Source organism: Carcharhinus amblyrhynchos, chromosome 8 (genome assembly GCF_965287045.1).
Source record: "Carcharhinus amblyrhynchos chromosome 8, sCarAmb.v2.hapA, whole genome shotgun sequence".
NCBI lineage: Eukaryota > Metazoa > Chordata > Chondrichthyes > Carcharhiniformes > Carcharhinidae > Carcharhinus > Carcharhinus amblyrhynchos.
The window spans coordinates 45,249,304-45,270,451 of NC_137331.1; the positions used below are offsets into that span (position 1 = coordinate 45,249,304).

The 21,148-nt window shown below is 42.7% G+C and overlaps 1 protein-coding gene across 4 annotated transcripts in view; it reads right to left on the bottom strand.

Moving 5' to 3' along the window:
* Positions 1-21,148, bottom strand: part of bbs9 (Bardet-Biedl syndrome 9) — a 387,401-nt gene that overhangs the window by 331,167 nt on the left and 35,086 nt on the right. For all 4 annotated transcript variants that reach the window (XM_080193988.1, XM_080193989.1, XM_080193987.1 and 1 more), the window contains exons 6-8: positions 19,285-19,459; positions 17,275-17,359; positions 1,253-1,436 (exon numbers count right to left, since the gene is read on the bottom strand). In XM_080193988.1, the coding sequence (XP_080050114.1) occupies positions 1,253-1,436; positions 17,275-17,359; positions 19,285-19,459 (444 nt within the window). The remainder of the gene's footprint in view (positions 1-1,252; positions 1,437-17,274; positions 17,360-19,284; positions 19,460-21,148) is intronic.

The following is a 21,148-nucleotide window of genomic DNA, read 5'->3' on the forward strand; positions in this document are numbered from 1 at the left end:
AAGAAGAAACAAAGTCCTTGGAGACAATCATGGTCATCTCTGCCTCGTCTGTGGCAGCAACTCTTATTGGTATGTCAAAGTGCATGACATAAGGAACATAGGACAAACAGCATGCATTTTAAAACTTTAAAATACATTTAGCAGGCATGGACTGTAATAGATCATTGTACATTTAATGATTAGAGTACTGAGTGCTTTGCTGTTGACAGAATGCACAACATAGCCTTTAATCCCAATGTTTGGTGTAGTAGCTCTTATTCTTTGACAAAAAATGTCCTCCTAAGTGTCATGAGTGATCATTACTTCAACTTAGATGAAGGGAAGACAGAGAATATAATCACTCACTCACTTGTTCCTGATGGAATAAGGTATCATGTCTATAAATTGCACTGACAAACACAAACTCACTAGAACACTGTTTGGTATGGAGAAGGGCAAATACAGCATCAAGAAACACTTGAAAAAGTGGATCATTTATCATTAAGCAGCACATTTTAGAGGCTGATATAATGAAAGTGTTTCCAGTTATGAAGAGATGGCACCAGTTAGGTAGGCTGTATTCAGTGGTTGAGAAGTGAAAAATGAGAAGTCAAAGATACAAGATTAAATGGAAGAGATTTGAACCATTGGGAGAAGAGCACTTTTTCCTCACACAATTGAGAAGCAGTGGAATTCACTCAGTGATTATGGCAGAAATTATTTCAGCAGTCAAGCGCAGATTGGATAGGTGGGTAAAGGAAAGGAGATTAAATGGATGTAGGGACCTCACTGGTAAATATGATTAGAACAACCTTTTCGGATGGTGTGTAACAGCAAAGTGGACTGATTGGACAGAAATGCTGTTCTGTGTTGTCATTTCTACATATCTGGCATTAACTTGGCACAATGTTTTATATTTTGTTATCTTCATTTATCATGAATAACTGTCCTGAAGTACTCTGTCTTCAGGAAGAAGCACCTGTTCATTTGTTGGGATTCAGTGCGCAATCAAAATTGCTGACATGTAAATTAGGGAAAAATCTTGGCACTTTCAAATTCCCCCGAGTTACAAACAGGAAAAGTAGAATGGTTTGATATAGGCCGTAATAACTACATCAACTTTTAACATGCAGTCACAATTTTTTTTTAAAACAATCTCAGACATAGAAATACACTCATGTTACTTAAAATATTCTTTGAATGAGGATCATACCGTTCTATGGAATTGTGAACTGTTCTATACTTACCTATGAATTGTATTAGCTTTACATACCTGAGGTGTAAGGTAAGAAGCAGCTTGGATTGTATTCCAGCTTTTTCATGAAGCGAAGCTGTCCATTTTCCTTAAAGCAGAAGAAATTTCTCTCACCAAGTACTAATATGGAAGATGCACCTTGATTGAATGATACGACACATATATCTATTGCTTGTTCACCAATGCTCACCATCCAGTCCCTCTGCAAACAAAAAGATGCACCAGAGATCAAAACATAAGCAGCAAGATGCTATGGTTTCCAGAGTCGCTGCTTCACTTTCAACTCAATGCATAGAATCATAGAATCCCTACAGTGCGGAAGGAGATAATTTGGCCCATCGAGCCTGCACCAACAATGATTTCACCAAGGCCCTATCTCTGTAATTCCACATATTTACCCTGATAATCCTCCTGACACTAAGGGACAATTTAACATGGTCAATCCACATCTTTGGACTGTGAGGGGAACCGAAGCACCCGAGGGAAACCCACTCAGACATGGGGAGAACATGCAAACTCCACACAGACAGTGACCCAATCTGGGAATCAAACCTAGGTTCCTGGTGCTGTGAGGCTGTAGTGCTAACCACTGTGCCACCGTACATCTCAGGATTGTTTCACAAACGCTCACAGGTCTTAGCTGTGCTTAATTTTTGTCATGTATGCAGAACACTACAGCAATTGTGTCTCTTCTGCATACTGATAAATTAAGCAAACATTCACTAAGGTCATGACAAATGAGACCTTACTTAACTTATACATATCGGAAGGCATTACGATGTTGGGACTACGATGTTGTGGCCATTACAGAGACATGTTTAAAAAAGGGACAGGAACGGTTGTTGGAAGTTCCAGGGTATAGATGTTTCAGTAAGTGTAGGAAGGTGGTAAAAGAGGTGGAGGAGTAGCATTGTTAATCAAGGATAGTTTAACGGTTGCTGAAAGGCAGTTTGAGGGGGATCTGCCTACTGAGGTAATATGGGCTGAAGCTAGAAATAGGAAAGGAGCGGTCATACTGTTAGGAGTTTTCTATAGGCCCCCAAATAGTGAGAGAGATGTAGAGAAGGAAATGGCAAAGCAGATTGTGGACAGGTGTGGAGGTCACAGGGTAGTTGTCATGAGTGACTTTAACTTTCCAAATATTGACTGGAACCTTTATAGGTTGAGTAGTTCGGATGTGGCAGTTTTTGTACAGTGTGTGCAGGAGGGTTTCCTGACACGATATGTGGATAGGCTGACAAGAGGTGAGGCCACATTGGACTTGTACTGCGTAATGAACCGGGCCAAGTGTTAGATGTGTTTTTGGGAGAGCACATGGGAGATAGTGACCACAGTTCGGTGTCTTTCATTATTGCAATGGAGAGGGATACGGCGTTATGGCAGGGTAAGGTCTATAATGGGGGGAGGGGTAATAATGGTGTGATTGGGCAAGAATTAGGGAGCATAAGATGGGAACAGAAACTGTCAAGGAAAGGCACGAATGAAAAGTGGAGCTTGTTCAAGGAACAAGTACTCCATGTCTTTGATAGGTATATAGGTATAGGTATGCTTCTTGACTGTGATAGAGAGACTCAACAAAGTTCACTCCAACAAAATAACTTGTCTTTACTTACAAAAGACTGCATGCAGTATTGGCAAAAACTTGAGTTCAGAGAGTTGTTGTTACGACTTGGTAATTCTTCAATATGTCAGGCAGGGAGGAAATGGCCGAGTGAGGGAACGACGGTTCACAAAAGAGATTGAATGTCTTGTCAAGAGGAATGTGTAACAATGAGAAAACAAGGTTCAGTTGGGTTGCTTGAGGGTTACAAGGTAACAAGGAATGAGCTAAAAGGGCTTAGAAGTGTTAGGAGGGGGCATGAGAAGCCCTTGTCGGATTGGATAAAGGAATAACCCAAGGCTTTTTACTCTTATGTAAGAAGTAAAAGAATGAACAAAGTGAGGTTAGGGCCTGTCAAGGATAGTAGGGGGAACTTGTGCATGGAGTCAGAAGAGATAGGAGAGGTGTTGAATGAATACTATTCTTCAGTGTTTACCAAGGAGAGAAGCCATGTTTTTGAGAATGAGAGTGTGATACAGGCTGATAGGCTGAGGAGGGAGATGTTCTGAGGGAAGATGTATTAGCAATTTTGAAAAACCTGAAGGTCAATAAGTCTCCTGGGCCAGATGAGATATATCCTTGGATCCTTTGGGAGGCAAGGGATGAGATTGCAGAGCCTTTGGCTTTGATCTTTGGGTCCTCACTGTCCACAGGGATAGTGCCAGAGGACCGGAGAGTGGTGAATGTTGTTCTCTGTTCAAGAAAGGGAATAGGAATGACCTTGGTAATTATAGGCCGGTTAGTCTTACTTCGGTGGTCGGTAAGTTAATGGAAAAGATCCTAAGAGACAGGATTTATGACCATTTGGAAAGATGCAGCTTAATCCAGGACAGTCAGCACGGATTTATGAAGGGTAAGTCTTGCCTCACGAATTTGACTGAATTCTTTGAAGAAGTAACTAAGTGTGTAAATGAAGGTAGAACAGGTGATGTCGTACATATGGATTTTAGTAAGGCATTTGATAAGGTTCCCCATGGTAGGCTCATGAAGAAAGTAAAGAGATGTGGGATAGAAGGAAATTTGGCCGATTGGATAAGCAACTGGCTATCTCATAGAAGACAGAGGGTGGTGGTGAATGGAAAATTTTCAGACTGGAGACCAGTTATCAGTGGTGTACCGCAGGGATCAATGTTGAGTCCTCTGCTATTTGCGATTTTTATCAATGACTTAGAGGAGGGGGCTGAAGGGTGAGTCAGTAAATTTGCTGATGACACTGTTGAAGTGGAAATTTTCCTGCTTCTTGTCTGTGATAGAGAGACTCAACAAAGTTCATTTCAACAAAATAACTTGTCTTTACTTACAAAAGACTGCATGCAGTATTGGCAAAAACTTGAGTTCAGAGAGCTGTTGTTACGACTTGGTAATTCTTCAAGTCTGCTCTTATATTAAGGATCTGTTCAGTATTTATACATAACCATTATCAGTGCGTGTGATCAGAACTTATTCAAAAATTCGATCAATAATAGCGTCATAAGCAATGTCATAAATCATGGTACAACTTGCTGACCTCCTAAAACTCTTTGTCTCATCAGTCATACCTTTATCTTGTCCTTTGATAGAACAGAAGAAGATCGGTGACTCCTTCATCCCTAACCTTATCTTGTCTTAATCATACAGCTCTAGGTTATGCGGAGTCAGCTTTATCAGGTCTTGACCTTCTCCGGTCTTATTCATGTCTTAGGTTATGCAGAGTCAGTTTTCCTTATTTTGTACCAAATACTTGACCAATTTTCCCATGTTGCCACGACTTCATTCGTACAACTTCACAACACCAAGATTGGTGGAGTAATGGATGAGGTGGTGGACTATTGTAGGCTGCAAAGGAACACTGATAGAATGCAGAGCTGGGCTAAAAAGTGGCAGATGGAGTTTACCCCGATAAGTGCGAGATGATTCATTTTGGTAGGACAAATTTGAATGCAGATTACAGGGTCAACGGCAGGGTTTTGAGGAATGTGGAGGAACAGAGAGATTTGGGGTTCATACCCACAGATCTCTGAAGGTTGCCACTCAAGTGGATAGAGCCGTGAAGAAAGCCAATAGTGTGTTAGTATTTATTAACAGGGGGTTTGACTTTAAGAGCTGCGGGGTTATGCTGCAACTGTACAGAACCTTGGTGAGACCGCATTTGGAATATTGTGTGCAGTTCTGGTCACCTCATTATAAGAAGGATGCGGAAGCATTGGCGAGAGTGCAGAGGAGATTTACCAGGATGCTGCCTGGTTTGGAGGGTAGGTCTTATGAGGAAAGCTTGAGGGAGCTAGGGCTTTTCTCTTTAGAGCAGAGGAGGATGAGAGACAACTTAATAGAGGTTTATAAGGTGATGAAGGGGATAGATAGAGTGGACATTCAGAGACTATTTCCTCAGGTGGGTGTAGCTGTTACTCGGGGCTACAGCTATAAGGTTCATGGTGGAGTAAAGGAGGGATGTCCGAGGTAGATTCTTTACTTAGAGGATGGCTGGGGTGTGGAATGGACTGCCTGCTGTGATAGTGGAGTTGGATATTTTAGGAACTTTCAAGCTGTTATTGGATAGTCACATGCAGCACACTATAATGATAGGGAGTGGGATAGCTTGATTTTGATTTTGGACAAAGCTCGGCACAACATCGAGGGCTGAAGGGCCTGTACTGTGCTGTACTGTTTTATGTTCTGAGGCATATCATCAATATCAAAAATAAACCAATCTTAAAATACATTAACCGCTTTTCTAAAATTCCATTCTTGGAACGAGCAATATCAATATATCCACTGCAACTCCACAGTCTTATGGGTTAGAGGTTTTAGGAGCCTAGCTGTGTAAACCAGTGGAAATGGCTGGTCACAATAAACAACTGACTAACACTGGACTGAGATAGCTGGAACACATTGCAAGTTATGCCTTTGTCACTTTAAAGGCCAATGTCCCTCACAAAACCACTAAAGAAACTCCAAGATTTGAGACAACAGTTGCTGAGAAGTGCAATTTGGTGGTCAGGCATACAAATGCCTACAATGATTGGTGTAGAATAATGTATTCTATAAATCAACAGCTTATAAAAATGCATCACAGAACGGTTAGGATTAAGGCTTACAGTAAAGGAGAAAATCACAGAAATACATTGCACGTCAGTTTGACTGAAGTAGCACTCTCATAGCTCAGTCACAAGGTTCCAGGTTCTCAAGTCTCAATGCAGTGTTCAACTACAAAACTCAAAGCTGATGCTCCCAGCATAGTGCTGACAGAGTGGATGTGAAAGGTCCTTGGCACTATTTTTACCAAAAGCAGAGGAGTTATCCCTCAGTGTCCAGGTTAATATTTATCCCTCAACCGACATCACAAGAAAAATTATCTGATCATGATCACAGTGATATTTGTGGGAGCTTGCTGTGTACAAATTGGCTGCCACATTTTCCACATCACTACAGTTATAAAACTTCAAAAATATTCACTGGCTGTAAAGCACTTTCGGCTGCCCAGTGAACGTGAAAAGCACAACACAAATGCAAGGTTTTATTTTTATTCAATAGCAAATTTAGGTCTTCCAATGAGAAATGATGAAAGATAGCTTTGAATCATAGACTGGTTACAGCACACAGAGGCCATTCAGTCAGGTGAGACTAGGCTGGCCCTATGCAAGAACAACCACCTAGTCCCATTCCCCTGCCTCTTGCCCAGCAGCCTTCAATATTTTTACTTTTCAAGTTCTTAGCTAATTCCCTTCTGAAAGCCACGATTGAATCTCTTTCTACTAATCTTTCAGGCAGTACATTCCAAATCAAATCCCTTGCTGTGTAGTACAGTAGCTGAAACAGAAAACTTGCATTTATTAGTGCCTTTCATGACCACCAGAGGTCTCAAAGCACTTTACAGCTACTTTTGAACTGTAGTACTGTTGTAACATAAGAAACAATGCAACAAACTCCCACAATCAATATGTGATATAGAGAGATAATCTGTTTGTGTTGGGATGTTAATTGAGGGATAAATATTGGCCAGGACACCAGGGAGAACCCTCCTGCTCTTCAGAATAGCGTCATGGATCTTTTACATCCACCTGAGGCCTCAGTTTAACATCTCATCTGAAAGACGGCACCTCGAAGTGTCACACTCCCAAGCACTACACTGGAACATCAACCTTGATTTTCTTTTGCGCTCAAGCCCTGAAATGGAACTAAAACCTGGAACCATGCGACTCAGAGGGAATGCTGCCACAAAGCCATGGCTGACAGTGTTATGAATTCACTCTTTATGACACACGCTAACACATGGTTTAGATTAACACACAGCATCTGACCGAAACAAAGACTTCGCAAATTTCTCAACAGCTTGAATGGAAAACACTTATCCAGGCTTTCACACAGAATAGATGCAAAATGACCCAAACCAAAACTCAGACAAGTAAATCTGTCTTTAAACAAATGACTAACAGTACTTAAATACAGGCTTTAATACTTCACGGCGAAACATTCCAAATACAGGAACAGAAATCAGTACTGTCTGCAACACCAGAGAAAGCAGAGACTCAACGCAACACATAAAAGTCAAATCTCATCGAAGCACAAAGTTCTACAACAATAATAAAGACAACAGTTACCACAATGAAAGGGTTCCTTATAAACACTGACAAATCTTGAAACCAATCTTAGTGCTCAACTTCAACTCAACTGTGAGAAGACTTCAGCATATAGTTCAGATTAATTAATTAACAAAGATATGTTTCAAAGAAATTGAATGTCTTCATTAATAATCCAGATTGATACTTCTGCACTCTGAGCAAGTACTACATTGCTGCAGGTTCCACTTTTGGAATGAAAAAAAGGCTGCCTGCCCATTGAAGTGAAAGCAAATTATATCTTTGCACTATTTGAAGGGCAGTGAAATATTCCATGTCTTGACTGTACAATATAATCTAGTTATTCCTTGGATGTTCAGGGAGCCTTGCTCTATGCACATTGTTGTTATATTTGCCTAGATACTGTATTTCTGAAGCGATTCAATTTTGTAACCTTCTTCTGGATGCTGTCGTTGTCATAAATTCTCTCTTGTTCTCATCCTGGACTCATATTTCTCTAGTTTCTCTCCTATCTCCCTGCTGCTCAACACCTCCATGAGATCCACCTCTGCCCCCTTGAGCCTATACCCATTAAACTGCTGTTCACCTGACTTCCTCTTTTGTTCCCATGTTAGCTGTTAATGAACATAAGAACATAAGAAATAGGAGCAAGAGTAGGCCATCTAGCCCTTCGAGCCTGCCCCACCATTCAATAAGATCATGGCTGATCTGAAGTGGATCAGTTCCACTTTCCTGCTTTCTCCCCATAACCCTTAATTCTCTTGTTTATCAGAAATCTATCTGCCCATGACTTAAATATATTCAACGAGGTAGCCTCCATCAGCAGAGAATTCCACAGATTCACCACCCTTTGAGTGAAGAAGTTCTTTCTCAACTCCGTTCTAAACTGCCCCCCCCCCCAACTTATTTTGAGGATGTGCCCTCTAGTTCTGTTTTCCTTTCTAAGCGGGAAGAATCTCTTTACCTCGACCCTATCTAGCTCCTTCATTATCTGGCAAGTCTCTGTAAGATCCCCCCTCAGCCTTCTAAACTCTAACAAGTACAGGCCCAGTATATTCAATCTCTCCTCATAAGCTAACCCCTTCATCTCCATTGTCAGCCTGGTGACCCTTTTCTGTACTCCCTCCAAGGCCAATATATCCTTTCGCAAATAAGAGGACCAAAACTGCACACAGTATTCCAGTTGCAGCCTCACCAGTGCCTTGTACAGTTGCAGCAAGACCTCCCTGCTTTTATATTCTATCCCCCTCACTATAAAGGCCAACATTCCATTTGCCTTCTTTACCACCTGCTGCACCTGCAGACTGAGTTTTTGTGATTCGTGCACAAGGGCCCCCAGCTCCCTCTGCACAGTAGCATGCTGCAGCTTTTCACCCTTTAAATAATAATCCCTCCTACTATTATTTCTACCAAAGTGGATAGCCTCACATTTGCTAACATTATACTCCATCTGCAAGGTCCTCGCCCACTCATTCAGCCCATCCAGATCTCTCTGCAGGCTTTCCGCGCCCTCCACGCAATTCGCTTTTCCACTCATCTTCGTGTCATCAGCAAATTTTGTTTCCCTACACTCAGCCCCCTCATCCAGATTGTCTATGTAAATGGTAAACAGTTGAGGCCCCAGCACTGATCCCTGCACCATTCCACTAGTCACCAATTGCCAACCAGAAAAGCATCCATTGATTGCAACTCTCTGCTTCCTGTTAGATAACCAATCCTCAATCCACACTAACACTTTACCCCCAACTCCGTGTACCCTAACCTTCTGCAGCAACCTTTTGTGAGGCACCTTATCAAACGTTCTAATAATGGTTCTCTCTCTTCAGATGCTCTCTCTTTCTCCTTTAAAGTTTCAGTCATCACGTTGTTCAAAGTCCTTCACAAACTCCAGCTCATCTTTCCCAGAATTCCATTTTGAATTCCTACAATCAGGTTCCCACGCTGCCACAGAACCAAAACGGCTCTTAAAGACACAAATTGCATCCTACGTGACTAATCCTCCTTATTCAGCATAAATCTCAGCCTATGATTGCTGCTCTTTTCTTTTAACTTGGAGTGGCCATTGCAAATCAGCTGCAATATAGAATCGATGGAGCAAGGCCTTGGTCCAGTGGTAAGGGGGTCCAAGGTGACTGGAGACAAGGCTCTGCTGTATAGGCCTAGGACATTCAAGTACACCAACTCCTACTGTCCTTCTTTCCATAGTACCTTTCTCCTAGGTATACATGAAGTGCAGTGGCAGCCTCATGAGCTCATCAGGGTGACAATGGACACTCACTGTTAACACTCTCGCTTTTCCCCTCTCACAAATGCCCCACTGCTGATCTCACTGTTCTCAGTGCTACTGTGGTTCAAGTTGGAAACTCCAAAGTACTTTATGGAGCTCAACTGGATCATAAGTTTTGCATTCTGAATTTGGCTAGGGTGAGTATGTGATGCTTGATTCAGATATGATTCAAACAACCCCTTAGGGAGCTTTTATCAAACAAAGTTTACTTAAGAATATAGTTAATATATTTAGTAAGAATATTAGCAATAACTTCTATCAATTACAAACAACACAAAACAACCAAGGTAACGTATAACTCTTAACGAATATAGGAGCTGTCTTAATCAAACAAAACCCATAAATAAGACTTTTAATACAGCATGGACTAATACTGCAATTGAGTCCCTTGGATGAAACCTGCAGTTCTCTGGCCGGTAAGAAGCCTCAATACCATGGTTCTTACTGTGCTTACTCCTGTCCAATGCCAGCATCTCCACATCATGGTTGTCTGGATAGACTCAGAACAGTTTGAAGTCAGAACAGCTTCCCAATACACCAGGAACTCTAGGCAAGCCACTAACAGCAGATTTCCCCTTCTCAAAGGCAAGACCTTGCTTTCAGATGTCCAGCAGACTTTTCAAAACCAGGAATGGAGACAGAGAGAGAGAGAGAGAGATTTCTTTCCAGCAGACTTTTCAAAACCAGGAATGGAGACAGAGAGAGAGAGAGAGAGATTTCTTTCCAGCATAACATTGTTTGCTGGAGCAGACGAGGAAGGAGCATCAGAGAGAAAGCTAAGACTTTACCTGTTAAAAACCTGTTTAAAATAAGTTTAAAGCACTTTGTTCTTTGTAGAACTGTTTAAAGCATTTACTTATTGTATTTACTGCTTTAAGAATTGTGAGGGAGTGATTATCAGGCAGTTGTGGCCCATCAGCTTTAATTATCAAGTGTCCACACGGTGAAGCCTTACATTGTTTGCTGGAGCAGACGAGGAAGGAGCATCAGAGAGAAAGCTAAGACTTTACCTGTTAAAAACCTGTTTAAAATAAGTTTAAAGCACTTTGTTCTTTGTAGAACTGTTTAAAGCATTTACTTATTGTATTTACTGCTTTAAGAATTGTGAGGGAGTGATTATCAGGCAGTTGTGGCCCATCAGCTTTAATTATCAAGTGTCCACACGGTGAAGCCTTACATTGTTTGCTGGAGCAGACGAGGAAGGAGCATCAGAGAGAAAGCTAAGACTTTACCTGTTAAAAACCTGTTTAAAATAAGTTTAAAGCACTTTGTTCTTTGTAGAACTGTTTAAAGCATTTACTTATTGTATTTACTGCTTTAAGAATTGTGAGGGAGTGATTATCAGGCAGTTGTGGCCCATCAGCTTTAAATCAGCGCCAAGTTTAAAAGGAGGCCTGGTGTAGATAGCGGGCAGCGTCGGAGCGGGCAGCGGAGTGAGAGGGAAGCAGAGTGAGCTATTAGGGCTTAATATCAAAAAGGGCTCGAAGGTAAAAAGGCCAGGTGGAAAGAACAAGGAAAAAAAAAAAAAAATTTTTTTTTCTCAAAACTACTACAGCAAAAAACAAGGAAAAAATTTTTTCCCAAAACAAATTATACTGAATAATGGAGGGGCATGTGATGTGCGGTTCCTGTATGATGTGGGAACTGGTGGACCCCAGGGTCCTTCCCAGTGGCCATGTCTGCAGTAAGTGCAGGTTGCTGGAGGAGCTCCAGCTCAAGGTGGATGAGCTGGCCTCTGAGCTACAGACACTGAGGCTCATCAGGGGGAGAGAGGGTGTCATTGTCAATGGGGTGCAAGTGACATCCACCCCCCCTAGACTATCTAAATCTAAGGGTCAGGAACAAAAGGGGGCTGCTGGGAGGAGGAAGGGGGGTGAGGAGCGGAGGCCTCAGCCTCTTAATCTGCATAACAGGTTTGAGGTTCTTGCTTCCAGTCTGGAAGAGGACGAGGCAGGTGAGGTTGGTGAGCAAACTGCACACGGTACAGTGATGCAGCAGGACATAGGCAAAGAGAAGGGGAAAAGGAACGTAGTAGTGATTGGAGATAGTGGGGTGAAGGGTATTGACACTGTCCTTTGTCACAATGACAAAGTGCACAGAAGGGTGTGTTGTCTGCCTGGTGCTCGGGTACAGGATGTCGCAGCTGGGCTGCAGAGGAATCTGGAGTGGGAGGGTGAGAACCCAGTTGTGGTGGTACATGTGGGTGCCAGCGACGTAGGCAAAGTGCGGACTGAGGATCTGGGGAGGGAGTATGAGAAGCTGGGAATGGAATTAAAAAGTAGAACCGACAAGGTGGTCTTCTCTGGGCTACTGCCTGAACCGAGTGCAGACGGGTGTAGGGTTGACAGGATAAAGGAAGTGAATGGGTGGCTCAGAGATTGGTGTGGGAGGAATGGGATCGAATTTATGGGGCATTGGCACCAGTATTGGGGTAGGTGGGACTTGTTCGGGCGGGATGGGGTTGGTCTGAATCGTGCTGGGACCAGAGTGCTGGCGAATCGAGTAAAGAGGACTGTAGACAGGGCTTTAAACTAATTAGGGGGGGGGAGGGTGCGAGGGTAGGTGATGTTAGGAGGTCTACAGTTAAGGATAGGGTACAGGTAAGGGAGGAGGCTGAGGATGTCCCAAGTGGTGGCGTTACGGCAAATAGGGTCCAGAAGAAGGCTGGGATGAAAGCGCTTTATCTGAATGCACGAAGCATTCGGAATAAAGTGGATGAGCTGGTGGCGCAGATCGACACAAATGGATACGATCTGGTGGCCATTACAGAGACGTGGCTGCAAGGTGACAGGGACTGGGAGATGAATGTACAGGGCTATCAAGTGTTTAGGAAGGATAGGCAGGAGGAAAGAGGGGGTGGCGTAGCTCTGCTGATTAAGGACAGCATCAAGGTGGTAGCAAGGGATGATATCGGAGCCAAAGAGCAGAAAGTGGAATCGTTGTGGGTGGAGATTAGGAACAGCAAAGGGAGGAAGACGCTGGTGGGTGTCGTCTATAGGCCCCCGAATAATGATCTGGAGGTGGGGCGGGCTGTTAACGCGCAAATAAGTGCGGCGTGCAGGAATGGGACGGCAGTAGTTATGGGGGATTTCAATCTGCATATTGATTGGTCGACCCATGTTGGACGAGGTGGGCTCGAGGAGGAGTTCTTGGAATGCTGCCGGGATAGTTTCCTGGAACAGTGTGTGTTGGAGCCGACGAGGGAGCGAGCTATCTTGGATCTGGTGCTATGTAATGAGGCGGGTAGAATTAGGGACCTTGAGGTGAAGGATCCTCTTGGAGAGAGTGATCATTGTATGGTGGAGTTTCTGTTGCAGATGGAGGAGGAGAAAGTGGGTTCCCGGACACGCGTCCTTTGTTTGAATAGAGGGGAGTATGGTAGGATGAGAGAAGAATTGGCGAATGTGGACTGGGGGAGCGCGTTGGAAGGTAGGTCTGCTGAGGAGCAGTGGAGGATCTTTAAGGAGATCTTTCTTGGTGCTCAGCAGAAATTTATTCCGATGGTTAAAAAGGACAGTAGGAAGAGAGGTAATAAGCCGTGGATAACGAAGGAGGTGAAGGAAAGTGTTAAATTAAAAGCGGAGGAATTTAGAGTAGCTAAGAGCAGTGGGCGAGAAGAGGATTGGGAAAGGTTTAAATGTCAACAAAGATTGACAAAAAAGTTGATAAAGGAGGGTAGAAGAAGCTATGAAGCTGGGCTAGCGCTTAATATAAAAAAGGATAGCAAGAGTTTTTATAAATATATAAAAAGGAAGAGGCTGGCTAGGGTGAACGTTGGTCCCTTAGCGGATGAGAAAGGGGACCTAGTGGTAGGGGATGGGGATATGGCTAAGGTCTTGAATAACTTTTTTGTTTCTGTCTTCACGGAGGAGGACGTGAATAATTTGCCGGGTGTTAGCGATGGAAAGGTGGTAGGACTGGAGGGTCTTAATGACATTACTGTTACTAGAGAGGTGGTGCGCGACAGACTGGAGGGGCTGATTGTGGACAAGTCCCCAGGACCGGATGGAATGCATCCGAGGGTTCTGAAAGAAATGGCGGAGGTGATAGTGGATGCCTTGGTGGTTATTTTCCAGACGTCGCTGGATTCCGGGGAAGTGCCGGAGGATTGGAAAACGGCTAATGTTACGCCGTTGTTTAAGAAGGGTGCCAGGCAAAAGGCGGGGAATTACAGGCCGGTTAGTTTAACGTCTGTGGTAGGTAAAATGTTAGAATCCGTCATTAAGGAGGAAATTGCGAGGCATCTTGAAGGGAATTGCTTGATAGGGCAGACGCAACACGGTTTCATTAAAGGGAAGTCGTGTCTGACAAATTTACTGGAGTTCTATGAGGATGTGTCTAGGGCGGTGGATAGAGGAGAGCCGGTGGATGTGGTCTTTCTGGATTTTCAGAAGGCGTTTGATAAGGTACCTCACAAGAGGTTACTGCAGAAGGTCAGAGGACATGGAGTTGGGGGTAGGGTGTTAGCGTGGATAGAGGATTGGTTGTCAAATAGGAGGCAGAGAGTGGGGGTCAATGGGTGCTATTCGGATTGGCGGTTGGTGACTAGTGGGGTGCCCCAGGGGTCGGTGCTGGGGCCTCAGCTATTTACCATTTATATAGATGATCTGGAGGAGGGAACCGAGTGTAGGGTGTCGAAATTTGCTGATGACACCAAGATTGGGGGAAAGGCAAATTGTGCGGAGGGTGTGGAGAGTCTGCAGAAGGATCTAGATAGGCTGGGCGAATGGGCCAGGAAATGGCAAATGGAATTTAATGTTGGCAAGTGTGAGGTGGTCCACTTTGGTAGGAAGAATGGTAGGAAGGACTATTACTTACGGGGCGAAAAACTGCAGCAGGCGACGGTGCAGAGGGACCTCGGGGTCCTTGTGCATGAGTCGCAAAAACCCAGCCTGCAGGTGCAGCAGGTGGTCAGGAAGGCGAATGGGATGCTGGCCTTCATAGCGAGGGGGATTGAATATAAAAGTAGGGAGGTCTTGCTGCAGCTGTATAGGGCATTGGTGAGGCCGCAGCTGGAGTACTGTGTGCAGTTTTGGGCGCCGCACCTGCGCAAGGATATTTTGGCCTTGGAGGGAGTGCAGAGGAGGTTTACTAGGCTGATACCGGAGTTGAGGGGGTTGAGCTATGAGGAGAGGCTGAATAAACTAGGCTTGTACTCGTTAGAGTTTAGAAGAATGAGGGGAGATCTCATTGAGACGTATAAGATGATGAATGGGATGGATAGGATAGAGGTGGAAAGACTCTTCCCGCTCAAAAAAGACAGTAGGACTAGGGGGCACAGCCTCAAGATAAAGGGGGGGCGGTTCAGAACGGAGTTGAGGAGGAACTTCTTCACTCAAAGGGTGGTGAATCTCTGGAATTCTCTGCCCGTTGAAGTGGTGGAGGCTGCCTCGCTAAATATTTTTAAGAAGCGGGTTGATGGGTTTTTGATAAGAGAGGGGATTAAGGGTTATGGGGAGAGGGCGGGAAAGTGGAACTGAGCCACGACAGATCAGCCATGATCTTATTGAATGGCGGGGCAGGCTCGAAGGGCCAGATGGCCTACTCCTGCTCCTATTTCTTATGTTCTTATGTTCTTATAACATCCCTTCTAAAATCAAACTAAACAGCAACTCAAACTGGCAATGAAAGAGCTCCTGTCACCTGACCTGCCAACCAGTTTTTCGCCCAACAATGCAGAATCATAAACATCCCGGTAAAAATAAACAAACCCCCATTTAAGCAGCAATTAAAAGACTCCTCCAGACAAATTGATGCTATAATGAGAAAACAACTGAAGCCAAAAAGGCTTGTTTACAACTGCAAAAAACATGATTTAGAAATAAAAACTAGTAAAAGTACAATAACGTTATAGTGGTAGTAACTGCCTCTTTCTCCCTGGATTGTTGTAAGGTGCTGGGTGTAGTTCAGTAGACTGTGGGCCTTGGTTAAGACCAAATTGATCTGGAAGAGTGGATTTTGGATCCATGGTTAAAACTTTTTAATTGCAGGTTCAGCTTTAAGAGGTTTCCAAAATGGCACTGCCATATGCTTCTTCACAAAGAGTTTCTTTCCCTGCACTTGCTCCTACAGTAATGGTGTGGAGTTTTCCCCACCTTAGTGAAATGTTCTCAGTCTTCGAAGCATCAAACCCTAGCTTTTTTTAAGATGTTTACTCAGTCGTAATTAATTTTGAATTAATTCTTATTTTTTTCTTTGTTTGGAGCAAGTTTGGCCACCAGATGTTCTGGCGCTGACTCAGGAATCGGGTTTAAGGCTGCAATTTAAACGACACTTTCTGACCACTTCCATATTTAACTTATTTCAGGACTTGTGCTGTTCAGGAATTTTATATTTTTAGCTCATTCCTGCTAGGTGCTGACTCTGCACACTCTAGGTATTGAAGCTAGACTTCCACAGAATTTAATGAAACCTTAGTTAGGCCGCACTTGGAATATACCGGAAAGATGTGGAGGCTTTGGAGAGGGTACAGAAAAGATTTAACAGGATGTTGCCTGGTATGGAGGGCATTAGTTTATGAAGAGAAGTTGGAGAAACTTGGTTTGTTCTCACTGGAATGGGGGTTGAGGGGCGACCTGATAGAAGTCTACAAGATTATGAGAAGCATGGACAGAGTGGATAGTCAGAATCTTTTTCCCAGGATTAAAGAGTCAATTACTAGGGAGCACAGGTTTAAGGTGCGAGGGGCAATGTTTAAAGAAGATATACGAGGCAGGTTTTTTTAAACAGAGGGTAGTGGGTGACTGGAACTTGCTGCCGAGAGAAGTAGTGGAAGTGGATACAGTAGTGACTTTTGAGGGGCATCCTGACAAATACGTGAATAGGATAGGAACAGAGGGACATGGTCCCCAGAAGGGTAGGGGATTTTAGTTCAGTCAAGTAGCATGGTTGATGCAGGAATGGAGGGCCGAAGGACCTGTTCCTGCGCTGTAATTTTCTTTGTTCTTTAATGGAGCTTCTGATGCAGTAGAACATAAGAACATAAGAAATAGGAGCAGGAGTAGGCCATCTAGCCCTTCGAGCCTGCCCCGCCATTCAATAAGATCATGGCTGATCTGTCGTGGCTCAGTTCCACATTCCCGCCCTCTCCCCATAACCCTTAATCTGCTCAGTACAAGGATTTAATTTCTGCCTTCAGGCCTTTCTTTGTGGCTTCTCTCTGGTGACTTCTTTCTGCATCTTCGCTTCTTGAGCTTTTCTCATGGCAGAATCCTTCTTTGAGTTTTCGTTTAGTTTTCAGGATTTTAATTTCTTCTGCAGTTTCTGTGAAGTTTTGAGTCATTCCATTAACTTCCACCATGTTGTAAGATGTTGAGTATAGTTCCGTATGACTTACTAAAGGTACTTATGGTCTTAACAATCAGTATTAACTACTAGAAATTATCCTTATACGTACAGTATAGGTTATGTCTCCATGCTCACTTCTACAGGTGGCTCTGTCTAACACTAGACTGACACCTAGGTATGGGTCATGTGTCCTCTTACATTACTGTGTGGGCAGTACTGTACTCAGTTCCACATTAACCTTGATGTGCCAGACCCCGATACTTTAGTGATCTTTTTCAAAAAGCAATAAACCTAATAACACATGCCTTACCGTTAATCTCTTCCCAGATCCTATTTTCTGCTGCTCAGAATCTTGTCTGGTTTCTGCATCTGTGGCAACAGCTAGCACCTGGTATCTGATAAGGGTGAAAAAAAAAACTTTATCTACAATCAGTATAATGAACACACAAACCGTTTACTGATTAAAGTGTTTTCTGATATTTTTCAATGTTAAAGGTGCTAGTCAAAAGTTTGTGTTGTTGGGGGGAAAGCATAGACCTCAAGATATTTTCAGGAATAGTATATGAACATGTATTCATGTTCAAGCAAACTATAAATCCAAGACCAGAGACTTCTGCAGCACAGAAGGCAGAAATGTGACAGTTACGTCTCTTTGCTAGAGCTATTAAAATTAACCCCACATCTTGCCCTCTTCCTTGACTTTAAATATGTCTCCAATTTAGTCCTGAAGGATACAATGGTTTGTATTTCAACTACTCTGAAGCAAAGCATGTCATGTTGTAAAATCATCCTCTCTCCACCACCCCTAGCCTTGGCATCAAGGCATTTCTTCCAGTTTCACTCCTTCATTAAACTCCTGTGACATGGCACCACAGAAAAAGGTTATTAGCAAAACTGAGAGCTCACAGAACAGAAGGTAACTTTTTGACATGGTTCACTGGGTGGTAGGAACAGGAGAGACAAAGGGAATGTACTCTGATTGGGAATGGAATAAACTGCTGTTCCCCAGCAAGTAATCAAAAAAGGCTAATGGAACTGTGGATTTTATCTCAAAAGGGATGAAATACAAAGCAAGTGATTGGTCAAATCTCATTTTGCAGTACTGCATTCAGTTCAAGGTACCACATCTCTAGAATATTATTGACCTCAGAGAGTGTGCTGCACAGAATTTACCAGAATTATATCAGTGTTTTTAAGGATTAAATTAGGGAGCCAGGTCACACAATTGTGGTTTGTATTCTGTGCTTAGATGGTTGAGGTGATATAATTGAAGTTGTAAAATGAATATATGATAGAGTAGAGACAGCAAGGCTATTTCCTCTGATGCTCAGCCATACTGCTTAACCATCTGTTCTGTTAGAACTTAATTGGAAAAGCAAAATCATTTCATATTTATTTAATATTTCAACAGGTTTTCATAGTCCTTTAAGCATCCACATGAAAGACACAAAAAAAATGCATGTTAGCCTTTTAATGACTAGGGCGGCATGGTAGCACAGTAGTTAGCACTGCTGCTTCACAGCTCCAGGGACCTGGGTTCGACTCCCAGCTCCGATCACTGTCTGTGTGGAGTTTGCACATTCTCCTCACGTCTGGGTGGGTTTTCTCCGCGTGCTCCGATTTCCTCCCACAGTCCAAAGATGTGTGGGTTAGGTTGACTGGCCATGCTAAAATTGCCCCTTAGTGTCCTGAGATGTGTAGGTTAGGGGGATTAGCGAGTAAGTGTGTAGGGATATGGGGGTAGAACCTGAGTGGGATTGTGATCAGTGCAGACGCAATGGGCCAAACGCACTCTTTCTGTACTGTAGGGATTCTATGATTCTACGACTTTTTCTACTTTCTTTATGTTTGACTATATTTTCTTTAACATAGGTACAAGTTCTGGGGTAATAGCCTGTTGGCCCTTAGCAATAATGTGACTAAAGTGCCAGAAAATTCACATTTTTAAAAAATTGTCATAATGTAAGTGTCTTTGAAAGGGAAATTGTCCATAATGGTTTGACCACTGAGAGTTTGGATAATATATGCGTTAAGAATTAGTAACGAAATTCAATATTAATGTAGTAATTTATGTCTTTTGACAAAGAAAATAACCAGATCAATTTACTCTCAATACCACTAGCTTCCTAAGTATCTTTGCAGTTAGACCAGCTACACACACTGGGAAAGTTGGTCTCTTTATTATTTCTTAAGCAAAATGCATGTATTAATTATTAATTATTATCCATTAAAGTGGAAAGAAAATCCATTTGGGGTTAATTGATCATTTTTCTCTTCAATGTATGATGTACACCAAAGGCAAGAAATATATTGGACTCACTTATAGTTTTCAACTTGCCGGCTTGAGGACACAGTAATGAAGGAGTCTGTCCTTGAGCTGTATTTCAGCGGGCCTGGCAAAAGGCAACCAGGCAAGAATCGCCCAAAAGCAAAGCTTTCCTGCTCAAAAAACGTCAGCATCCCATCCATAGACTGAATGCAAATTAAGTCTCGACCTAAGTTTAAAAGAAATACATTGGAATGACATTTCATAACCTAATGCCAAATTGTTTTTACTATCATACTGAATCATCTTCAGAACCGCTCCTCTCTCCCCTCCCTCAGGACGAAGTTTAGAGGCATTTACAGGCTGCAGAATGTAAATCATTGCAGGCAGTTTCAGATTGTAAAGAGAATTAAGGATAAGGAGTGTGAGAGAGAAAAGAAAGAGAGATGGGAACTAGAGATCAGAGACAAGAAGGGAAATTAACAGCTAGATATGAAAAGTGTAAAAAGCTGAAGATAGCACTGATTTTTAAAAATAGAGTTTGTAACTACATTGTAGGAGCTGGAAATGGAAAATCACATTTTCCCATTGTATGAATTAAAAGCCTAGTAGCTCAACCATAATACAACAAAACAGCTAGACAGATGATGATTACACTCTCCCTCTGTTGTCCAATTCCATATTCCTCTTTGTTACCCTGTAATGAACAACATTCCAAGTCTACGCATGAGTTTTCTTTGTTTACAAGACATTTTTACAACATAAGCCACAGATTAATATAAGAGATAAACAAATGTCTGGTGTGCGATTAGTGCATAAAACATTCAGGACAAGTCACAACTCTGCTGCATTATGAGCTAGATCTCTAACAATTGATGTCACTGGCCCACTGTCCTGCTCTTCAATAGGAAACTAGTCTCATGGTTAATTTCTAAAATTTTAATAACAATGATCATTTAAAATGGCTGAAGCTACGTTTGTGCATGGCCCTAAATAGAAGGCCAACAGAGCAGTATTGTAGAAACTTGCATTTCATTATCTATGAAGATACACTAACAAACCCTGTTGACTGCAGAGTCCAAGTTTAAAGGAAATTATACAAAGGTCATCTATATTTCATAAGATAGGGCTAGTTAACTGGAGCCAATTTATCTGCTAGGACAAAGGACCTCGTGACTTCCCTTTAAGCTTTGTTGGTTGGGACATTAAGAATCTCAGGGACCCAGCCAAATAAATATACATCCTTTGTCATCTTTGTCCCACCCACTCCATCTAGCTGGTAGAATCTTGGTTGCTTTGTGGAGCTGCAAATCAATCTGCCATCTTTCCATCTATCAAGAAGCAGCACGGAAAAGAGTTCCTGTCCAGGTTTGAATGCCATACATGGTACTTTACATAAAAATAATGCAAGTGATTTAACAAATTATACAACCTATCTGCTGAACCAAGAGGCATAAATCACTGTATTAACTAATACTGTACCACATAATACAATGTATAACTTACTGATCAAAAAGTAATATTCACATTTAGGTAGGACTGGGGGCACAGCCTCAAAATAAAGGGGGGACAGTTTAGAACGGAGTTGAGGAAGAACTTCTTCACTCAAAGGGTGGTGAATCTCTGGAATTCTCTGCCCGTTGAAGTGGTGGAGGCTACCTCGCTAAATATTTTTAAGAAGCGGGTTGATGGGTTTTTGATAAGAGAGGGGATTAGGGGTTATGGGGAGAGGGCGGGAATGTGGAACTGAGCCACGACAGATCAGCCATGATCTTATTGAATGGCGGGGCAGGCTCGAAGGGCCAGATGGCCTACTCTTGCTCCTATTTCTTATGTTCTTATGTACCAACACAAAAATCCCTTAAGGCTACAATTTTATTCATTATATATTGTACTATTAGAGCAGTCCTGTACCTGG